The sequence below is a fragment of the Balearica regulorum genome, chromosome 1 (genome assembly GCF_011004875.1).
Source record: "Balearica regulorum gibbericeps isolate bBalReg1 chromosome 1, bBalReg1.pri, whole genome shotgun sequence".
Taxonomy (NCBI): domain Eukaryota; kingdom Metazoa; phylum Chordata; class Aves; order Gruiformes; family Gruidae; genus Balearica; species Balearica regulorum.
Genome location: NC_046184.1, coordinates 100594460 through 100611859, shown reverse-complemented (window position 1 = coordinate 100611859; position 17400 = coordinate 100594460). Strand labels below are relative to the sequence as shown.

The window sequence follows — 17400 nt, the reverse complement described above, 5'->3', positions numbered from 1 at the left end:
CAAGTTAATGATGAAAAAAGTGTTTCAATGAACAGTTTCATGCTTGGGGAACAGCAATTTATATATACTTGGTGATAGTGGAACAGTGGTCTTTAATCTTCAAGCAATATTTTTTCAACTTTTTCATAAAAAGAGTAGATACAATTGCTTAATATTAGGTGATCAGAGGTATGTGTTGAAAATGGAATTGTTTATATGAAGATAGAAATTGAAAGGCATTAACTTGTCCTTGAGAAATCCATACAACGTTTATTTTCTTCATACAGGCAAGACACTTAAACAACCACATTAAACTTTTAAGTAAACTTTCAAAAGTGAGCTAAGTCAAACTCTAGCCTTTTTTCATCCCACCTGTAACAAATCCCACCTGCTTCCCCACATACCGCACTAATCAACAGCTGATGTGTCACAAAGGGATGTAGTCATCCCTGCAGTATTCAAGAATTTACTACTTTACAAGTGAACTCTACCGAAACCCACCCCTGGAAATGAAGACGATAACAGCGTAGCTCACAAACGTACCACAGCGCTGGCTGGTAGCTTCAGTACTAGGCAAACTATGCAAGTAACATGCAAACCTGGGATGAAGCTCTGCAACAATTAACTTTATCTCATAGGAACGAAGTACTTCACATAAGGAATTACAAAACAGAAACAAGAAAAAAATTAATTTCCAAAACTTGATAATACATAAATGATTTACTATAGTCAACTTCACAGTTCTTTTGCCATAGTTTCTTCCTTCACTTTGATCAATACCTCAGTGTTCTTCAATACTGGTTTTTGATTCAACTTTAAGTGAGGGAGGGCATTTCTCCCTTGTTCTGGGATTAGTATCATCCACATATATTTGTCAGATTTGAGAGAGTATCTAGTGCAGGAAATGCACACAAATCTTATTATCTTCTCTGCAGATATAACCATTATAGACTATAAACATATCTATTAATTACTACAATATCTATGAAGTTAATAGCTAAATGCATTAACTATAAAAGAAAACATTACATTAAAAGCTTGTCAACAGCTTAGCATTATGGTTTTTTGGTTGGTTGGCTTTTGGTTTGTTTGGTTTTTTAAGTCTTTTTTATTCAGGAACTAGCGGGGTTTTTTCCTATTAGAAATTGAGACTTCAAATATGATAATCTCTGAATGTGAAATTCTTCCCCTAGCAGCTCTGAGACATAACACTTTTATTTGTAAGCATAATTCCTGCCCTGCATGAAGAGCTGTTTTGTAGTCTGTTTCCAGAAACAAAAATCTATTTAGACTTTCCTTCCTCTTTAATCTTCCTTTCCTTACTTAGCTTTTAGTAAATCAAAAGAACAGGAAGTTTTACTATTAAAGTCTCCTTCCATACCTTTAACCATAAATAGTGTCTTGCATAAAAAAAGCTCTGGAGAACATTTACACTGTGCTTGCTTGAAGATATATGTGGATATTAAGTCCCAATACAGAAGCTACGAAATCCTTCTTTATTCCCGTCAATATAATCAATCCCACTCCCCATATATTCTCCTTCCTGCTCCACTTTGCCTTTACTATAAAATACAGCATGAGCTATTGGTGTTTTATCATTTGCCCATAAAATCTCAATCCAAAGTTTGAACCGCTGTTTAGGCATTATACAAGCAAAACTTCCTGCTACAGATTTTGAAGTTTGTATTTTAAGACAATGCTGTATTCAAATTGCTGAGACAAAAGCACATGATCTGTAAAGCCAGTAAGCCTTTAACACAGCCAGAGCCTTCAGGCACAAGCACCTGATGAGCATAGCACTATGATGGCAAATCCACGAGCCAACTTCAAGATAACTTTCACTTATTATTTCCCAGTCCTCTCTCTGAGTTCATCTCTGACAGAAGCCCCCAGCAAATGCTCAGGGGAAAAAAGGCAAGGGTGTAGGGTATAGGCAAAGCAATCCTTTCCCTGGGATATCCCACCAGTTTTCAACAGTCAGGGTCTTTAGTTGACCTCGACAGAGCAGTTGCAATGTATCGCAATTAGGCTTGAGCAGTTTGATATTCACAGCACTGGAAGAATACCAGTGACTCTCGTATTAGTTACACTTCATGTCATCGGTTAAAAACAAAATAAATCCTCTTCCAATGTCACAGCAGTCTGAACAGTTTCTCAGGCTTACCACGCAAACAATAGTTTTTGGATGAAAACCTACCTGCCAGATCGCCTTTGAGATCCTTGCTGATGCAAGGAAAAAAGTTTTCCTGCCATAGCATTGTCTTTCTGCTCCTTTTGTACACAGACTGTCATCAGTCTTCCCCTTGCCTCCCCTTTCCCATTCTCTGTGAGCTTTCCTGCTTGTGACATGCTTCATAAAGCTTTAATTAGCTTTTATTCCTTTAGCAACTCAAAAGTTTCACTGGGCAAGCCCTGAGTAACCTGGCCTGACCTTACAGTTGAGTCTGCTTTAAGCAGGAGGTTGGGCTAGATGACATCCTGGGGTCCCTTCAACCTGAATTATCCTATGGTCCTGTGACCTCACATGCAACGAGGCTGGTGCAGAGGGGAAGTTCGGCAGAGCGTGAAACAAGATTATGACTTAAATCAGGTGACTGCAGAGACTGCAGCGATAACTGAAGCTGTATCTACTGTGCAGTCAGGTAGTGTGGTCTCACCTTGCTGGAGCAACTGCTGCAGAGCAGCTTGGCAGCCAGTACTCAGAAGACAAGCCCACAATGTCATATCTCAAGTGTGATTCTTATCTGAGCTAATTTATTCAATGGTAGACTAGGTATGTTTTCCAGGCTGTAATCCACTCCTGACTAGCACAGACATACGCCCAGTGCTTAATTGCACCTATGCAGCCAGAGACAGGGCTTGCTACCAGTGCGAACAGCCCTCCTGAAGTGCAGCGAGCAGCTCCAGCAGCACAACAGCACCCTGAAGAGGGATTGCTCTGTTGAGTTTGCCTCGCCTTCTGTACCGGCTGGAACAGCCACCCTGGTAGCCGCCGTCTCTCAGCAGTCAGGTGGCAAATTGCAAATTGCCAGAGGTTCTCATTCGGCAGGGGTTACGTCCATCTGCCAAGAATACAATCTCTTTTATTGCTCTAACAAGTGAATGAAATGAAAACATTAACAGCATTAAAACACAGATCTCCATGAACAAAGAATTAGCTTCCAGCCACAACGGCCAGACATTTCGGATTTCGCTCCCCATGAACGAATGCCCATTACAAAGCAGAAACTCCAGACAGCTGTGTGGAGACCTCTCACAGACCGTTTGTCCTGCTGCGCTTGGAGCTGCGGATGGAGGACATTCTGTGTATCGCATAGATACGCTTGTGCACTTTAACCACCCCACCTCACCTGCAGTTGTGAGAGAAGATGGCCAGCCATCAGGATTTTAGGATCATCATTGATTCACCCCAGGGCCCTTCAACAAGCCATTTAACCCCAACATCCCAATGTATTCATCCGAGATGTGGTCACAGCACTACTCCAGAATTTCTGTTTGCTAGCATGCAGAAATAGTTTAAGAGTTTCAGATTAAAGCGGTGGGTGCACAAAGCAGTACATGTAGGCATTGCTACCTCTAATACCGAAAAATTAACCATGTTCCTAGCCTTAGCTTTGACCTTTCAACATAGCTAAGACAGCTGCATTTCATTTAACAATTATGAACATCTCAATTTGAACAGTGATATGGTATGCAAATTTTGTACGCTACACAAAATCCACAGTGAAATGGCTTGAGTTGCTGGCAGACTAGTACATCCCTGCAATAAGTCACTACTGCATGTTTTTCAGGAGATTTCCCTTCTTCAGGAGGCTAAAGCATCTTGGGTGTAATCTCCCACTTGTTCGCAATGAGTGGGACACACTGAGGTACGTTAAATCCACACATGAAATAAGCTTTTGTTTTTTCGACTACTGTGAGGAAAAGAAGTTAGGCATTCACTACCAACGGGAGGCAATACATGCGGAAACCTCATGACAAAGAACGAGACATAGTGAGACATAGATTAGGAACAAGACTTGTTTAAGAAAATTGGCATAGTATTAAGAAAAATTCAGGAAGTACTATCAGACAGAGAAATACACAATAAGCAGAGAACTCCTAGAAGTCCACTGTTGCTAGCGCTCATGAGAAAAATGGATTTAAAAAAACATGTGGTCAAAATGGGTTTTTCTATTTATACCAGTAATTAGAGTGGTGATGGAGATAATGCAAAGGAGTTCCACCACTGTCAAAAACTGTTTCATCTTAGCTAAATAATACCTTTTAAAGAATCAGAAAAAGCTAAAAAGCAAAGATTAACAAAGGCAGCCTTGGGGTTTTGGGGTAATTTAAGTTAAAAGTGAGTTCTGTGTCTCTACAAATAACTGATTGTAATTTGAACCTCTGAATATTTTGGCTTTTTTACACTATGAAGTTTTCCTTCCACATCCTCCTTTCTCTGCTTGTTTTGACATGAAAAAAATCAGGTCATGACAACACTGGAAGACAAGAGTAACTAGAAAACTAATGAAATCACGGCATCTTCATAATCAGGAGTAAAAGTTAAACAACAGGAAGGCACTTTCAGATAAACTGTATCAGTTTTGCATTTTTAAAAATAAACCTATTTAAATTCAATGACTATTTAACATTTGAAAAGACAACTGCCTCTGTTGAAAGTTCAGCACTGGGACTTTAAAAATTTGTTTAGCCATTTGAATTCTTGAAACACCAAGGAGTCCTTAATGTAGATTTAATTTGTCAGATGAGGAACGAAAAGATGAAACAAACATTCTCTGAAACTCTAGTGTTCTCCTAAAATCTGAGAAGTAGCCAGACTCACCTTCCCTGACAAGAGTACAAAAGACAAGGTGGTAAGGGTGAACGCTTCAAATGAAAAGGTAGAGAAAAAGGAGGTACAATTTGAAATAAAGTTTCTGCTAGGTCACCTTTATGGCAAATTGTAAACTCAGTGAAGGTCTTTAGAATGACAAAGTGACATTACCATTTTAAAAATTCTGTTTACACCATTTCCAGAGTTACTTCAAAATTTCTCCCTTCTGAATTTTCACCTGAAATTACTGTAAAGCTATGATTAAATATTAAGAATTGGTACTCATTTCTCAGTATGTAACCACTACCTTATTACTACAAGGTCTAGTATGGAACCAGACAGAACAGAATTAAATTGTCTGTCTTATTTCTGTTCTTTCCTCTAAATTCCCCTGGTATTATACTTCCATTGCCTTTTAGTGAAAGTGTTTTCACAAACGTGAAATATTTTTTATTCTTTTTTACTTCACAATTCTCTGATGTTTGAAAAGAAATTAAAAAAATAAAGGTGAAATTCACCTTTTCAATGCAGGTGTGCACAAGCAGGCAGTACACTGGAAATGGGGCGAGATAGTGCGATTTCCACCCATGCTTATATTCTATTGGCAGGCTATAGCATCTGGCACCACACTTCTGCTTCTTAGCTGTCTCCTCAGTGGTTTTCTGCCAAACTGAGCAAGGTTCAAGCCCCCCCTTTTTTTTTCACCCATCCTGAAACAAAGTTCCCTGCTCAAGATCCCTTCTTTGAAGGACTAAAGTAGTAGAGAAGGAAGCACATTTCAGGATCATCCTTTACTAAAAAATCTTCAGCATGACAAAGGAATTTACCAGGACTTTAGATAGAATTATCTTGAAATGTCTTCCTGAACACCTACAGCTGTTAACACCATTAATTTAAGTGCCCTGGGAAAACAGAAGGTGCTATGTACTCGCCTATAAAATTCCACTTCAACAAAAGTCCACATCATTTCCAAAGAGCAAAAAGATCTGCTTTCAGGTTCCACAAGAGAAATCGCGATTATGCAAACTCCAAAACCATTTTGGTTTTGTCTTTCATTCATTGTGGGCAGCAACAGTTTTTAAGAGTAACTCTCAGGTTTTTCAAAAATTCATGGTTGGCAGTAATAGTCCACCTCCCCTGGCTCCCAAAAGACAAAGAATTCCTCTCTCTGATTTCTAATTACTAGGTCTAAGACACAGGCATTCAGCAGGCATTCACACACATGCTGAGTAGACACTACTTAGATAACATACATATGAAATAAAGATGTTATAAAATAAAACCATGACAGTATGAAAAAAATCCCATGCTAGATGGAAAAGTATGCGGTTAACTAAGACACTGGGCTTAATTTTGATTTCTAACTTTCTGTAGAAAGTAAAACTAATCATAAAGTCAGAATTAGGGGCATTCAGTAAGAACAGCTACATATATTCAGCAAGTTCATGGGACTTCTTTTAAAACTTATATGAATTCACACACCGGATGAAAGACGATGTGACTGAGAATTACAGAACAAATTAGGCTGAAAGGAATGTGGCTGGGGAGGTCAGGTAGTCTAAGCTCCCATTCAAAGCAGCTCCATTTAGAGCAGGACTTCATCCAGTTGTGTTTTGAGTATTTCCAAGGATAAAGATTCTGCAACTTCTTTGGGCAACCTGTGCTAGTATCTGACCACTCTTATGGTAAAGGGGAAAAAATTAAAAAAGAAAAAAATTCTTATAGGTGACTGGAATTTCCCATGTTCCAACTTCAACCCGTTGCCTTCTGCCATATTTGTTGCAACTCGAAAAAGAATCTGGCTCCATCTTATCACATAATTGCATTCCTTGCCAGCAAATTTTAATATCGTGTCTACCGTTTAAATACAGCCATCTTGATGTTACCTTGAGATGAAATTCATGTGAGAAAGCAGGGCTACTGGATAATCTCTTCTCCATGTTCACAGTATACAACAGTACTTGTCAGAGGACAATTAGCAACAGGTTTAATTTGTAGCAAGGAAGCTTTAGATGGGATGTTAACAAAAAGACTTTCTAATTATAAGGTTTATGAAAACGGTGGAACAGTTGTCTGGTGAAGTTGCAGAGATCTTAGACATCTCCATCCCTGGAGGTCTTTGAGAACAAGTTAGACAAACTTCTATGAGGTACAACATAGATACAGAGATCTCACCTTGAGGCAGAGGAGGGGACTAGATAATCTTTGTGGTACTTTCTGCCCCTGTGTTTTCTATGAAGGTTGAGACTGCCTCTGGTTAATCCAGGTGACTAGCACCCAGGCTTGAGCCTATGGACCAAATTATAAAATGTTTAATGCTACTGAAATACTGAAGTATAAATTATACATTTGGTATATTATATTTGTACCTACTTTTTCAAAATTTTGCATTTGCCTGACAGAGCTCACATAGTAGCTCCTGTGCTGAGATGTCTAAGAATTCCTTCCTAATCAGTTATGGGAGAACGTGCTCCTTCCTCCATGCGCCGCTACAGGAAGGATATCTGGGGACGACTGGCTGGCAAGTGTATTTGCCTACACTGTCATGGCAAAGCCTCTAGTTGGATGAAAACCTCAGACAGGGCAAGCCTGGGACCTAAGCCATTCACCAGTACCGAAACTAACGTGAGCACCTATCACCGCTGCTACTACTACAGTATGGTAATACGGGTAGGAGCCAGGTTACACTTGTGGCACAAGCACGTCCAATGACCGTGTTGTGTGATTGCTTCAAAACTGTACTAACACAACATTCTTCAGCACGTGGCTCACTACGGTAGCAGTGTTAACTTATTTGGTAGCTGTTCCACACAATCCGACTAATACCTATGTCCCAGTTGTAAACCTCTGTTTTAAGGGCATTACCAAAAGCAAAAGTATGTGAAACATACTTTCACAGGAAGCACTGTTGCAATATTCCTTTTAAAAACAAAGTCCCTGTAGCGCTAAAAGTGAGGTTAATGATATACTAACATGTACTGGACACTACGTAATGCAGATACTCAGAACACTAAACATGAAGTTCAAGAACTGTTTACATCCACGCAACCATCTGTTCAACAATCACATCACTCAAATGGAGCGTTTACACAGAGCACTGTTTACAGCTCTAATTCAAAGAAACAGAAACAAAACAAAATCTGTAAATAAATAGTGGTGGGTGGTGGTGTACTTTCTGGCAATGAATTAATAGACATAGCAAATATATTTCAGTAATATTTTCTCGAAAGTGATCAAATGATGATTGATAAAGTCACGTTGGCACAGAAAGGTTAGGCTTTTTATTTTCATAAGGTATTAAAAATTTTTTTCTTCCCTCTGTGAGCTAAATATTTCATCACAGGGAAAAAAATAACAGGGATGAAGAACAGAACTGGTAACTAAAGTGCTCAGAAGAGCCAAAGAGCTACAGTAGCTCAGCACGTTTCCCAGCTCCACTCGCCCAGTCAGCTACAATTTAGATGTCTGACCTTTGCTGCTAAATCAGAGACCTACAGCTCCCCTGCTATTTTGCCCCTGGCCTCCTGCTGAGACAGCCAACAAATACACAAAATCACAGCATGTAAGTCTACATGTAAGTCTATCAGAAACATGATAGCTCATTAACTTGGTGACAGACAGACCCAATATGGTTTCAACTTTTAATCACCGTTCACCTGGTGAATGGCTCTGTAGAAGTACGGTTCAGAGACACGGACATGTATGGAAACCTGCCCAAACCAAATCCATGTAACTATATAGATTTAGACATTCCTCACAAAGTACACTTTCCATAGCAACAAAACATTATTTTTTTCAGCCTGTAGTAACCTTGATGACTCAATGAATAAAACTGGAATGTCTTTCAATACCACACATTATCCCTTTCAAATGAGATGGCCTCAGTTCTCTCCAACTGTTCAGCTGCATCCTAGCGATCAGTGCTCAAGACAGCTTATTTTGGCCAATGTCATGCACTGGACAGTGTGGTGTTATCAAAATGCAAACGTGTGTTGGAGGAAGAAGTGGTAGGAAAAAAAAAATAAAAGTAAAATATTTTCTTCACAAAAAAAGGCGGGGTAGCAGTAGAATATAAACACTTTCTCAGCCTCCTTCTCCAAACCAGTTTTTACTATCTAATGTAATTTCAGTGCACACAAGATATAAAATTATGGTGCTAAAAGTACTCATTACTATGCATATGAAACTGTTCAAGTGTATCAGAAGATTTTTGATCAGGTTCAGAAATAGGGAAGTAAGTCACACAGGAAGCTCTCAGTACACCTGAACAGCCAGCACATTCTAGTAATACGAAAACCGCACTTTTCTTATAAAGCCTATAAAACCACTAGGTTTTATTTCAAAGCTAATTAATCTACACTGTAACACTTTAGACTTCTAAACACAGGTCAAAGACAATATAATTAAATAAAAAGCTAACGCAAGATAAAGAAAACAGATCAGATATTTGGGACAAAACTTTACAGCATTAGTATTGGAACCAACTTTTAGTACAGTACTACAAAAACACAAGTTCTGAGTAGAAGACTTCACTGCAATGTATTTAGATTCAGCAGGAAAGATTCTGAACTCGCACTTTTTAAAACTAAAAAATAAATGAGATTTAGTTTTTGGCAAGAAAGAAACACTCTTAGGTAACTTAAACCTGCTATGCTCCCTTTGCTCCACCTACGCATCCTGCTTGTTCCTTGAGACCTAGCCCTCTTCATACTTCCTTTTAAGCAATTCCTGGTCTTGAAGTCCTGTGCACGTATGCTAAATGATTCCCCTTCCTCAGTCAAAACCTTCTTCAAAAGGAAAATCTGTTCCAGAATTTTTCTCTGATCTAACATAGAAAAATAATATTTTTTTTTTTTTATATGCAGAAAATTTACTTCTATTACAGTAGAATCTCCTCTGGTTTATCAGGATCCTTTCTGCCCACATTTCGAGGCATAAAATCAATAGTCCATGATTTATGGTAGCAGGAAGGCATTCAGTGGCATTTTCCAGTAGCTCAGAACTGACAGAGTTGGCTTGAATGCACAGGGCTTCTGAAAAAAACGTCACCGCATTGTTTCCCACCTTGATGTAGATAAACTACATTCAACATGGAATTGTTCTGGAGCTGATAACCCTGTTGGACCAAACTGGGTCTTGCAGAGGCAACTGCAACGTCTCTTCACCTTTGGCAAAGCCCAGACAAATGGTCCCTAGATACTGCAGATGCAACTACACAGAGACTGTAGGCCATACAGGAAGAAGACCACTTCCTTCTCCATACGCTGTTACTGTTCAATAAATGCAACACAGGATAGAAATCTCAGATTCAGTGTGTTAAGAAGCCTACTGCATCCTCAAATAAAACTAGCAGACTAGTCAAGGCACTTTTGGGGAAGTAGCCACAATATTATCTGCATTAAACTAAAATGACTAGGACAAGGAACAAAAAAACAAGCAAAAGTGCTCCGTGAATGAATCACTAAAATGGCTTTGTGCAGGGCGTGATGTGACAGCAGCAAAGACGGCCGTGATTGGCAGGCCCTGTCCTGTACATAATTATTTATGATATTGACTAAATCTAAACACAACTTTGTAAGCAACCACCACTTTGTGTCAAGTGACAGAGTAGAAAGTCTTGATCACAGAGAAGCATGTATTTTTTTTGCAGTAAAATGCTCACAGGACAAGACAAGCATGATTAACGTGGATAACGTGTTATCACCATGATAACACTGGTGAAGAACAGCCAACATGCATATGAATTTCAGCAGAAACATCTTACAGTGCTTTGGTTGGCAACCAGAGGACCTTCAGGCAGGCGAACATTTGCTGGTTAGATAGTCAGAAGTTATATAGAAATGGTGCTTTATGGGAATGCCTGAAACCATTGTTGATAAAAACACTAGCTTCCTTCACTGGCTAACTGCATGTAGAATTAGCACTAGACTCCCACTTCTTTAATGTAAGTAAAGATGTGAATTTTGTTTTAAGAATGTGAAGTACAGACAGTTTTTCTGTCTTCTGCACGTCTATTAGTACCCTGGCATAATGGTCCCTAACCCAGAATATGGCAACCAGATGCTACATTGCAGTGCAGGAATAATATATCCAACATCAGAACACTAGCAAGTAGTCACAAGCACAGGTGGCAAGCTTCAGCTCAATTAATTATTAGTAAATAAAAAACATACCTTCAAAAGTGCAGGCAGAGTTGTGCTTTCCTTTTGGTTGCTCTTTAAATTTATGGCTTCACTCCCTTTGTTTTCAGAACTGAAAAAACAAAGATATTTTGTAACACTGAGGACTTGAATTATTCAAGTGTACCAGAGAACCAACACAGTATCATTCAATTTAAACACAAGAGAACATTAACTTAAAAGGACAGAACATATTTTCCAAACTATAGCCCATATTCTGCACATATTGCAACTGAAAAAGCCATGCCCCAAAAAGCTGAGGATGGAAGCAAAATGCCTGTTTCACCTCATACAGAAGTTTTCAAACTCAACCATTCAGAAATGGCACGCACACAGCACTTCAGCTCTTCCAGCTGAAAAAAACCCAAACTTTCTGTGCATATGTATCATTTTCTGCTGGAAAAACAATTCTATAGTTGATAAATCATCTACTACAGCAGCATTCATTGCCATAGCACTACCTGGCACCCCTGGCAGCTAGAAGGTACCCCCAGTCCTTATACTGAGGCCTGTGATCGAGTGGAACGTACTCAGGGCAGATGGAATCATCACAAATCACAGCTACCACATTTAACAGATCTTCACTGAACATACCCAAAGGGGGGTTTTGCAGGCAAATTTCAGAAGAAATTTTAGAAGGGGGATATCCTGGTTTCAATTAGGATAGAGTTAATTTTCTTCCTACTAGCTGGTATAGTGCTGTGTTTTGGATTTAGTATGAAAATAACGTTGATAACACACTAATGTTTAGTTGTTGCCAAGCAGTGTTTACAATTAAGTCAAGGACTTTTCAGCTTCCCAGGCCCTGCCAGCGAGGAGGCAGGAGCCTTCCACAGGACGTACAAAAGAAGCTGTGAGGGGGCACAGCCAGGACAGTTGGCCCAAACTGGCCAAAGGGATATTCCATACCATATGACATCATATTCAATGTATATGCTGGGGAAAGTTGGCCGGGGAGCGCTGCAGCTCAGGAACTAGCTGGGCATTGGTCAACACCTGGTGAGCAATTGTGCTGTGCATCACTTGTTTTGTATATTCTGTTGTTGTTATTATTATTCTCTTCCTTTTCTGTCCTATTAAACAGTTTTTATCTCAACCCACAAGTTTACCTTTTTTTTCCCCGTTTTTCTCCTCCATCGCATTTGGGGAGGGGAGAGGGGGGAGAAGTAAGCGAATGGCTGTGTGGCTGCTGCCTGCAGGGTTAAACCACAACACGGGACACCAGGCATGTTGTTATTACCAAGGCAACACTCGCTGTTCCAGTTTAAAAGTCAGAAGTCCAAAGTTGCCTATGTCCTTATTGCCGATTTAGCTTGGTCAAAATTTTCTTCAGAGCCCATCTTTGGCATGAAGGGATCCATTCCTCCCCCGCCCTGATTCTTAAAATGATCCTTAACCACAATCCAGCAGAGAACATTTTAATCAAAACATTTATGCTACATGCAACTTAAAAGCAAAAACATATCAAGGAAAACATTAGAGGATATTATGACAGACATCACTTCCTGCATTGTGTATCATAAGCTGAAGAAAAATAATTTCATATCATGTGAGAAATGCCCAGTATTGCAATGAAGTCATAATCACTTCAAAACCCTTCTTCTTCATGAATTTTAGAAATATAGCTTTGCTGTTGACAAATGCACAAGCCCTTATTTCTGAATTTGTATGAAGAGATGAATTGAGAGCTGTTTAAACAAAAATAAAAAAAATAATTGCATTTTGGTGAAATTCTGCCAGGATTTGGAGAAAGGACTGAGATATACCAGTACTCCTACCACTACTGACTGTTAACCACAGGTAAGCATATCTCAGTAAGACTTTTGAAAAGAAAGGTTTTCCTCCTATTGTGGATTAGGCATTCGAGTTAAACAGACGTTGATATAAACACAAAATACAAAAGCCAGTCTGACTAAATGTTAGTTCATCTCTCAGCTACTCAGAGATGTTCCCTGAACAAAAATGAGAACAGAACTCTCCTGCAATTAGTTTTTCAAGATCTTTCAGATCTTTTCATATACGTCAAAAGAAAAGCTCCTTCTCTTCTTTTATAGATCCTCTTCAAGTTGAAAACCATGTACTTTCAGATCACCTCAGGTAATCTTTCATAATGCATTCATAAACACAAAGATGCTTTTTCAAGGAGAGCATCAGACATAAAGCCTTGGCTGTTCTTTGCCTCCCTGTAAGACAGAGCAGATGAATTAATACTCTGTCCTATTATGTTCTGCTGCTGTTAATGTGTTTCATGAAGAAGATGTCAGAGTCACTTCTGGACAATCATCTGGCACACTAATAAAAGTGCTTCTCAGTATGCAACTTATTTTAATTTTCTCCCTCCAACGTTTTTATTGTTTTGTTTTTTTTGGGTTTTTTTGTTTGTTTGTTTTAAAAAAAAACCCAAAACACACCCTTCTCAGATCTGCGTAACTTTTCCTGATGCTGATACACTTGACATGAACAGGAATTCCCTGTACTTAGGAGCCGAATAACGAGGTTGATCTCCACCAGACGTTCTTCCTGGCTTCAGGATATTACTCTATGGAACTGGTGTGCAGACCACAAATGAGATCCTTGCTTTCATTAAGTATTGCCAGCACAGATCACCAGCATCCCAGTCTTTTACCACACTTCGTTTTGCTCATATTCTTCCCTTCACACCATGTTTTCCCCAAAACTTTTTTTCACTTTCCTACTTCTTGTTTGTACTTGAAATACATGCCTCTATTACATTCTTCTAGCTAGCCAGGCTTGGACAGATCACTATGAAATTCCATAGTGTACATACCAAAACTGAAAGAATGCAATTCAGCAGATAAGCATCTTAAAATCAGCAAGTAAAAAAAATATCAAAACTTTACTTTCCAGCATAAAATAAACCTAAACCTGGAAGCAACTCCCCACACCCTTTCATCGTTTATGTTCTAGCATTTCTACATTCCTGAACGTTTTGCTTTAGGGTGTAGTTCCTCAACATGCTGACTTTGTCAGCAGAACCAGCTTTAGAAACTTCCACGTGTTTCTGCTCAACCTCAGCTATCTCTTCCCACTCTTCACTAAGCCAAGCAGGGCTCTTGGTAGGGCCATGGTCTTGGATAAAATCAAGGGGGAGCAGAAGTTTCCATCAGGAAAAAATTCAGCCCATGATCCAGTTTACAGTATAGTGATTTGTACTAGCACAAATGAAGGGGCAATAAGTGTCACTCAACAGGCAGGAACAAGCAAGCACAGACCACTGCAGCTCACTTCACCACTGAAGCTACTTTTTGGGAACCTCTTCTATGCTTAGGCAGGGCCCAGTTCTAAACAGATCTTTGACTGAAACCAAATGACTCACGCTGAATGAATGAAGTTTACAGCACCAAAGCTTGCTTTGCTGGAAATGGGCCTCTTGGATTGTTTAGGATAAAATTGTTTTGTTTTTCCCAGAGCACTGAGATTACCTTCTACAGCCTAAATGCCACAGACACAGTAGCTGGTGCCACACTTGGTACTTGGGACTGGGGAACAGGCTGGTTACTGCTCATTGGGCTGAAATGATGCAGCTGATTGCTTCCCACTGCCAATGCCCTACAATTTTTAGGGCTTTCCCTTCCTCTCATCATTGCATCAATCACGTAACAGTCACTCATCACAGATTTTGGAACACTGCACAGTATTTTCCCCAAAAATTCTCTGAAGAGGAAAACAAAATAGTGAAGTTCATAGGCCCACACACATTCCTACACTCCCTTTTAAAAAACCCCCACGGTGCAGCTAATGTAATTATGCCACACATATTCTTATATTGCAATGTAAGTCCATGTTGTCCATATGAGTCTATAATCACAGATTCAGTGAACACAATTATTAAGTTACAGCATTCACAATTAAAATTAATTCTTGGCAAATACATAAGACATTTAGTATTTACACTAATAATTACCCATTCTTAATTTTTTTTTTAATATGCCCATCTTATCCTATCATTAGTGGCTAGATGTTGTGCTTCCCAGAACTGTATTCTAAGGGGGTTTATATATATTTTATTTTTTTTTCTACAGCACAATCTCTGCAATTAAATAGCTCTAAATGTTGATCTGGTAGCTACATGGTATTACACCACCTAATTCTTATGCTTTTAACTAAGAACTGAAAACAACAGACTGGTAGTGTATACAGGCTCACCATGAAGCAGGGATTACCCCCCCCCCCCCCATTTGAGCTACATCCATATTATTAAAGTTTGGCTCCGTAGCCTTTCATCCTTGCCTTAATCTTTTCTGGAGTGGTGCATTTTTGGAGTGTTTTGCCATGGCAGGTACTGAGCACGCTATCTCCAGTTCAGCACACGTAAAGTTAGGCTTGTGCTTAACCACGCAGATGGCTTTGCTAGATCAGCCAGCCAGCTCTCAGAGAGCATTTCAGCACTTGCTAGATTAGGAAGATGAATCTCCTGAGTCATCAACTCCATCCTTCACAACTACTATTGCTACATTACATACCCAGCAATAGGACTCTACTAACCCAAGTTTTGAATCTACTTTGTACTTGCTTTTAAGAAGTGAAAGAGCAAAGCCTAATCCTAGGAATACAGAAAACACCTCTGCCCCAACCAACTTGCTCCCATGGACTTCGTAACTATACAGGCAGTCATTTACAAATTGTCACAAACACTTGTTTACACATTTAGGTAGATATTACTTTCATTTTATAGATTTTTTTTTTTAAAGAGAGGCATGGAAATATTAAATAATGCTCCGAGTAATAAAGACATTGTCAATTAATACTAGAAACCAAGCCTCTCAACTACTCAAATATGCAATCTACTGCCTTCCTGCTGCTATTTATGCCAGACATTCCCTTTTCTCTTGCATATAAAGTGTATCCAACATGGATGGGTTAATCTTCAGCAAAGGTAGAGGAATCTCTTCTCCTCGACTGTCTTGTTGCTCTTCCCTACTGTCTTGCCAGCATGCCTAACCTGATTAGCATCACTCCTATTCTTTAAATAATCAAGATGAAACTCAAGTTACAAAATATCCTGTTCTGTATCTTCTGCACAAACCTTTCTTTGTGTGACTTTCTAATGCTTTCTGTTCCTCTGCCGCTGAAAATCTGTTTTGACCTTTCAGTAATACTTGGACAGGTGGTGTCTGAATCAGAAGCAGATTTGCGGGCCAATTTTTTAATCATTACACTTACACAGGAGAGGTTAGAGATTCTTATAGGGGAGACAAATGTTCATATTCTGCATTGTTGCTCATACAACAAGTAGACACGTATAAGCAGAAGTACTCAAACTCAGGCTAGTTAATATACATGAGGCATTACAGTCAAGAAAAAAAATCATTTTAGTGGAGCAAATTTAAGTACACAGTTTGCAAGATCTTTTCCAACTGCCTCTAAAAACAGAACAAGACAATTACAAACAATCACATCTTCAAAGGCCCTCATGGCAGCTCTGTATGGTGAGAGAAGTCTGCTTCCTCCCTCCTCGTCCTGCATAACAATCCCTCGGAACTTGCAAATTAAAAGCCCATCCCCTTCTTCCTTTATTAATCTACCCCACCCATGTTATGCACACAGCAGATTGTAAATGTGTTGTGTCAGATAAAAAAAATAAGCTACATGCAAGTTTTGATGATACTATCCAGACACAGAGCTCACCAAACTGAAAGTGACCGCTGTGACATTTTAGGTTCCCTTTACAAGGTGGAGGTACGGGCTGCGGATTGCTGTTCGGGAAGGGGGAAATTAATGTGTAGTCTCTCACGGAAACAGAGACTGTTGGTTAGAGCTCAAGTGGGACAGCACTGCAACAGCACTTCTGGATGTTGACCCTCCCTCATCCCATTGCTTAGAAGCAAAGTCTCTCCCAAGGCAGCAGCTCCAGCACTTACGTCTCCTGCAGTCCAGATGTTACCAGACAGGCAAGTGCTCTATCATTTTGCCACCTCTTTTTCTCTCTCTTCAGGGACAGCTAAGTCCCTGAATAGTCAAACCCTCTTAGCTACCACATTAGGCTAGCATTATTTGTTTTTAACTGGTCTTCAGATTAACTCAGAAACCATCTAGCCATTTCAGGTAACGACTCATAACGGTAAGAGAATGAGCAATGCCTAACCTGAATGATGCTCCAGGGTGCCAAGAGGCAAAATCCTTCTACATCTGGCTTTACTGACATAATGCTAATAAACTAAGCCTGACCTATACATACATCTATCTATCCAGGTTTCATGACATCACTTGTGACATCTCCTTCCCGATATTTTCTAAATAGTTTTCCCTAAGACCATGTGTTTTTTTGGGACTGTTGATACAATTCACTCTCTGCTGGAGTCCTCACTTAGGCTAATATCATTTTTAGGTATCCTTTCTTGCTAGTTTCTTTATTTCAGCATTCTGGGGTGTAATGCCAGTTCCTGCTTTTTATATCTCTCTGAA

At 39.4% G+C, this 17400-nt stretch overlaps 1 protein-coding gene across 1 annotated transcript in view; it reads right to left on the bottom strand.

Annotated features, from left to right (window-relative positions):
• Positions 1–17400, bottom strand: part of CRYBG3 (crystallin beta-gamma domain containing 3) — a 96896-nt gene that overhangs the window by 68937 nt on the left and 10559 nt on the right. The window contains exon 3 of the mRNA XM_075757931.1: positions 10969–11047. Coding sequence (XP_075614046.1) covers positions 10969–11047 — 79 coding nt within the window. The remainder of the gene's footprint in view (positions 1–10968; positions 11048–17400) is intronic.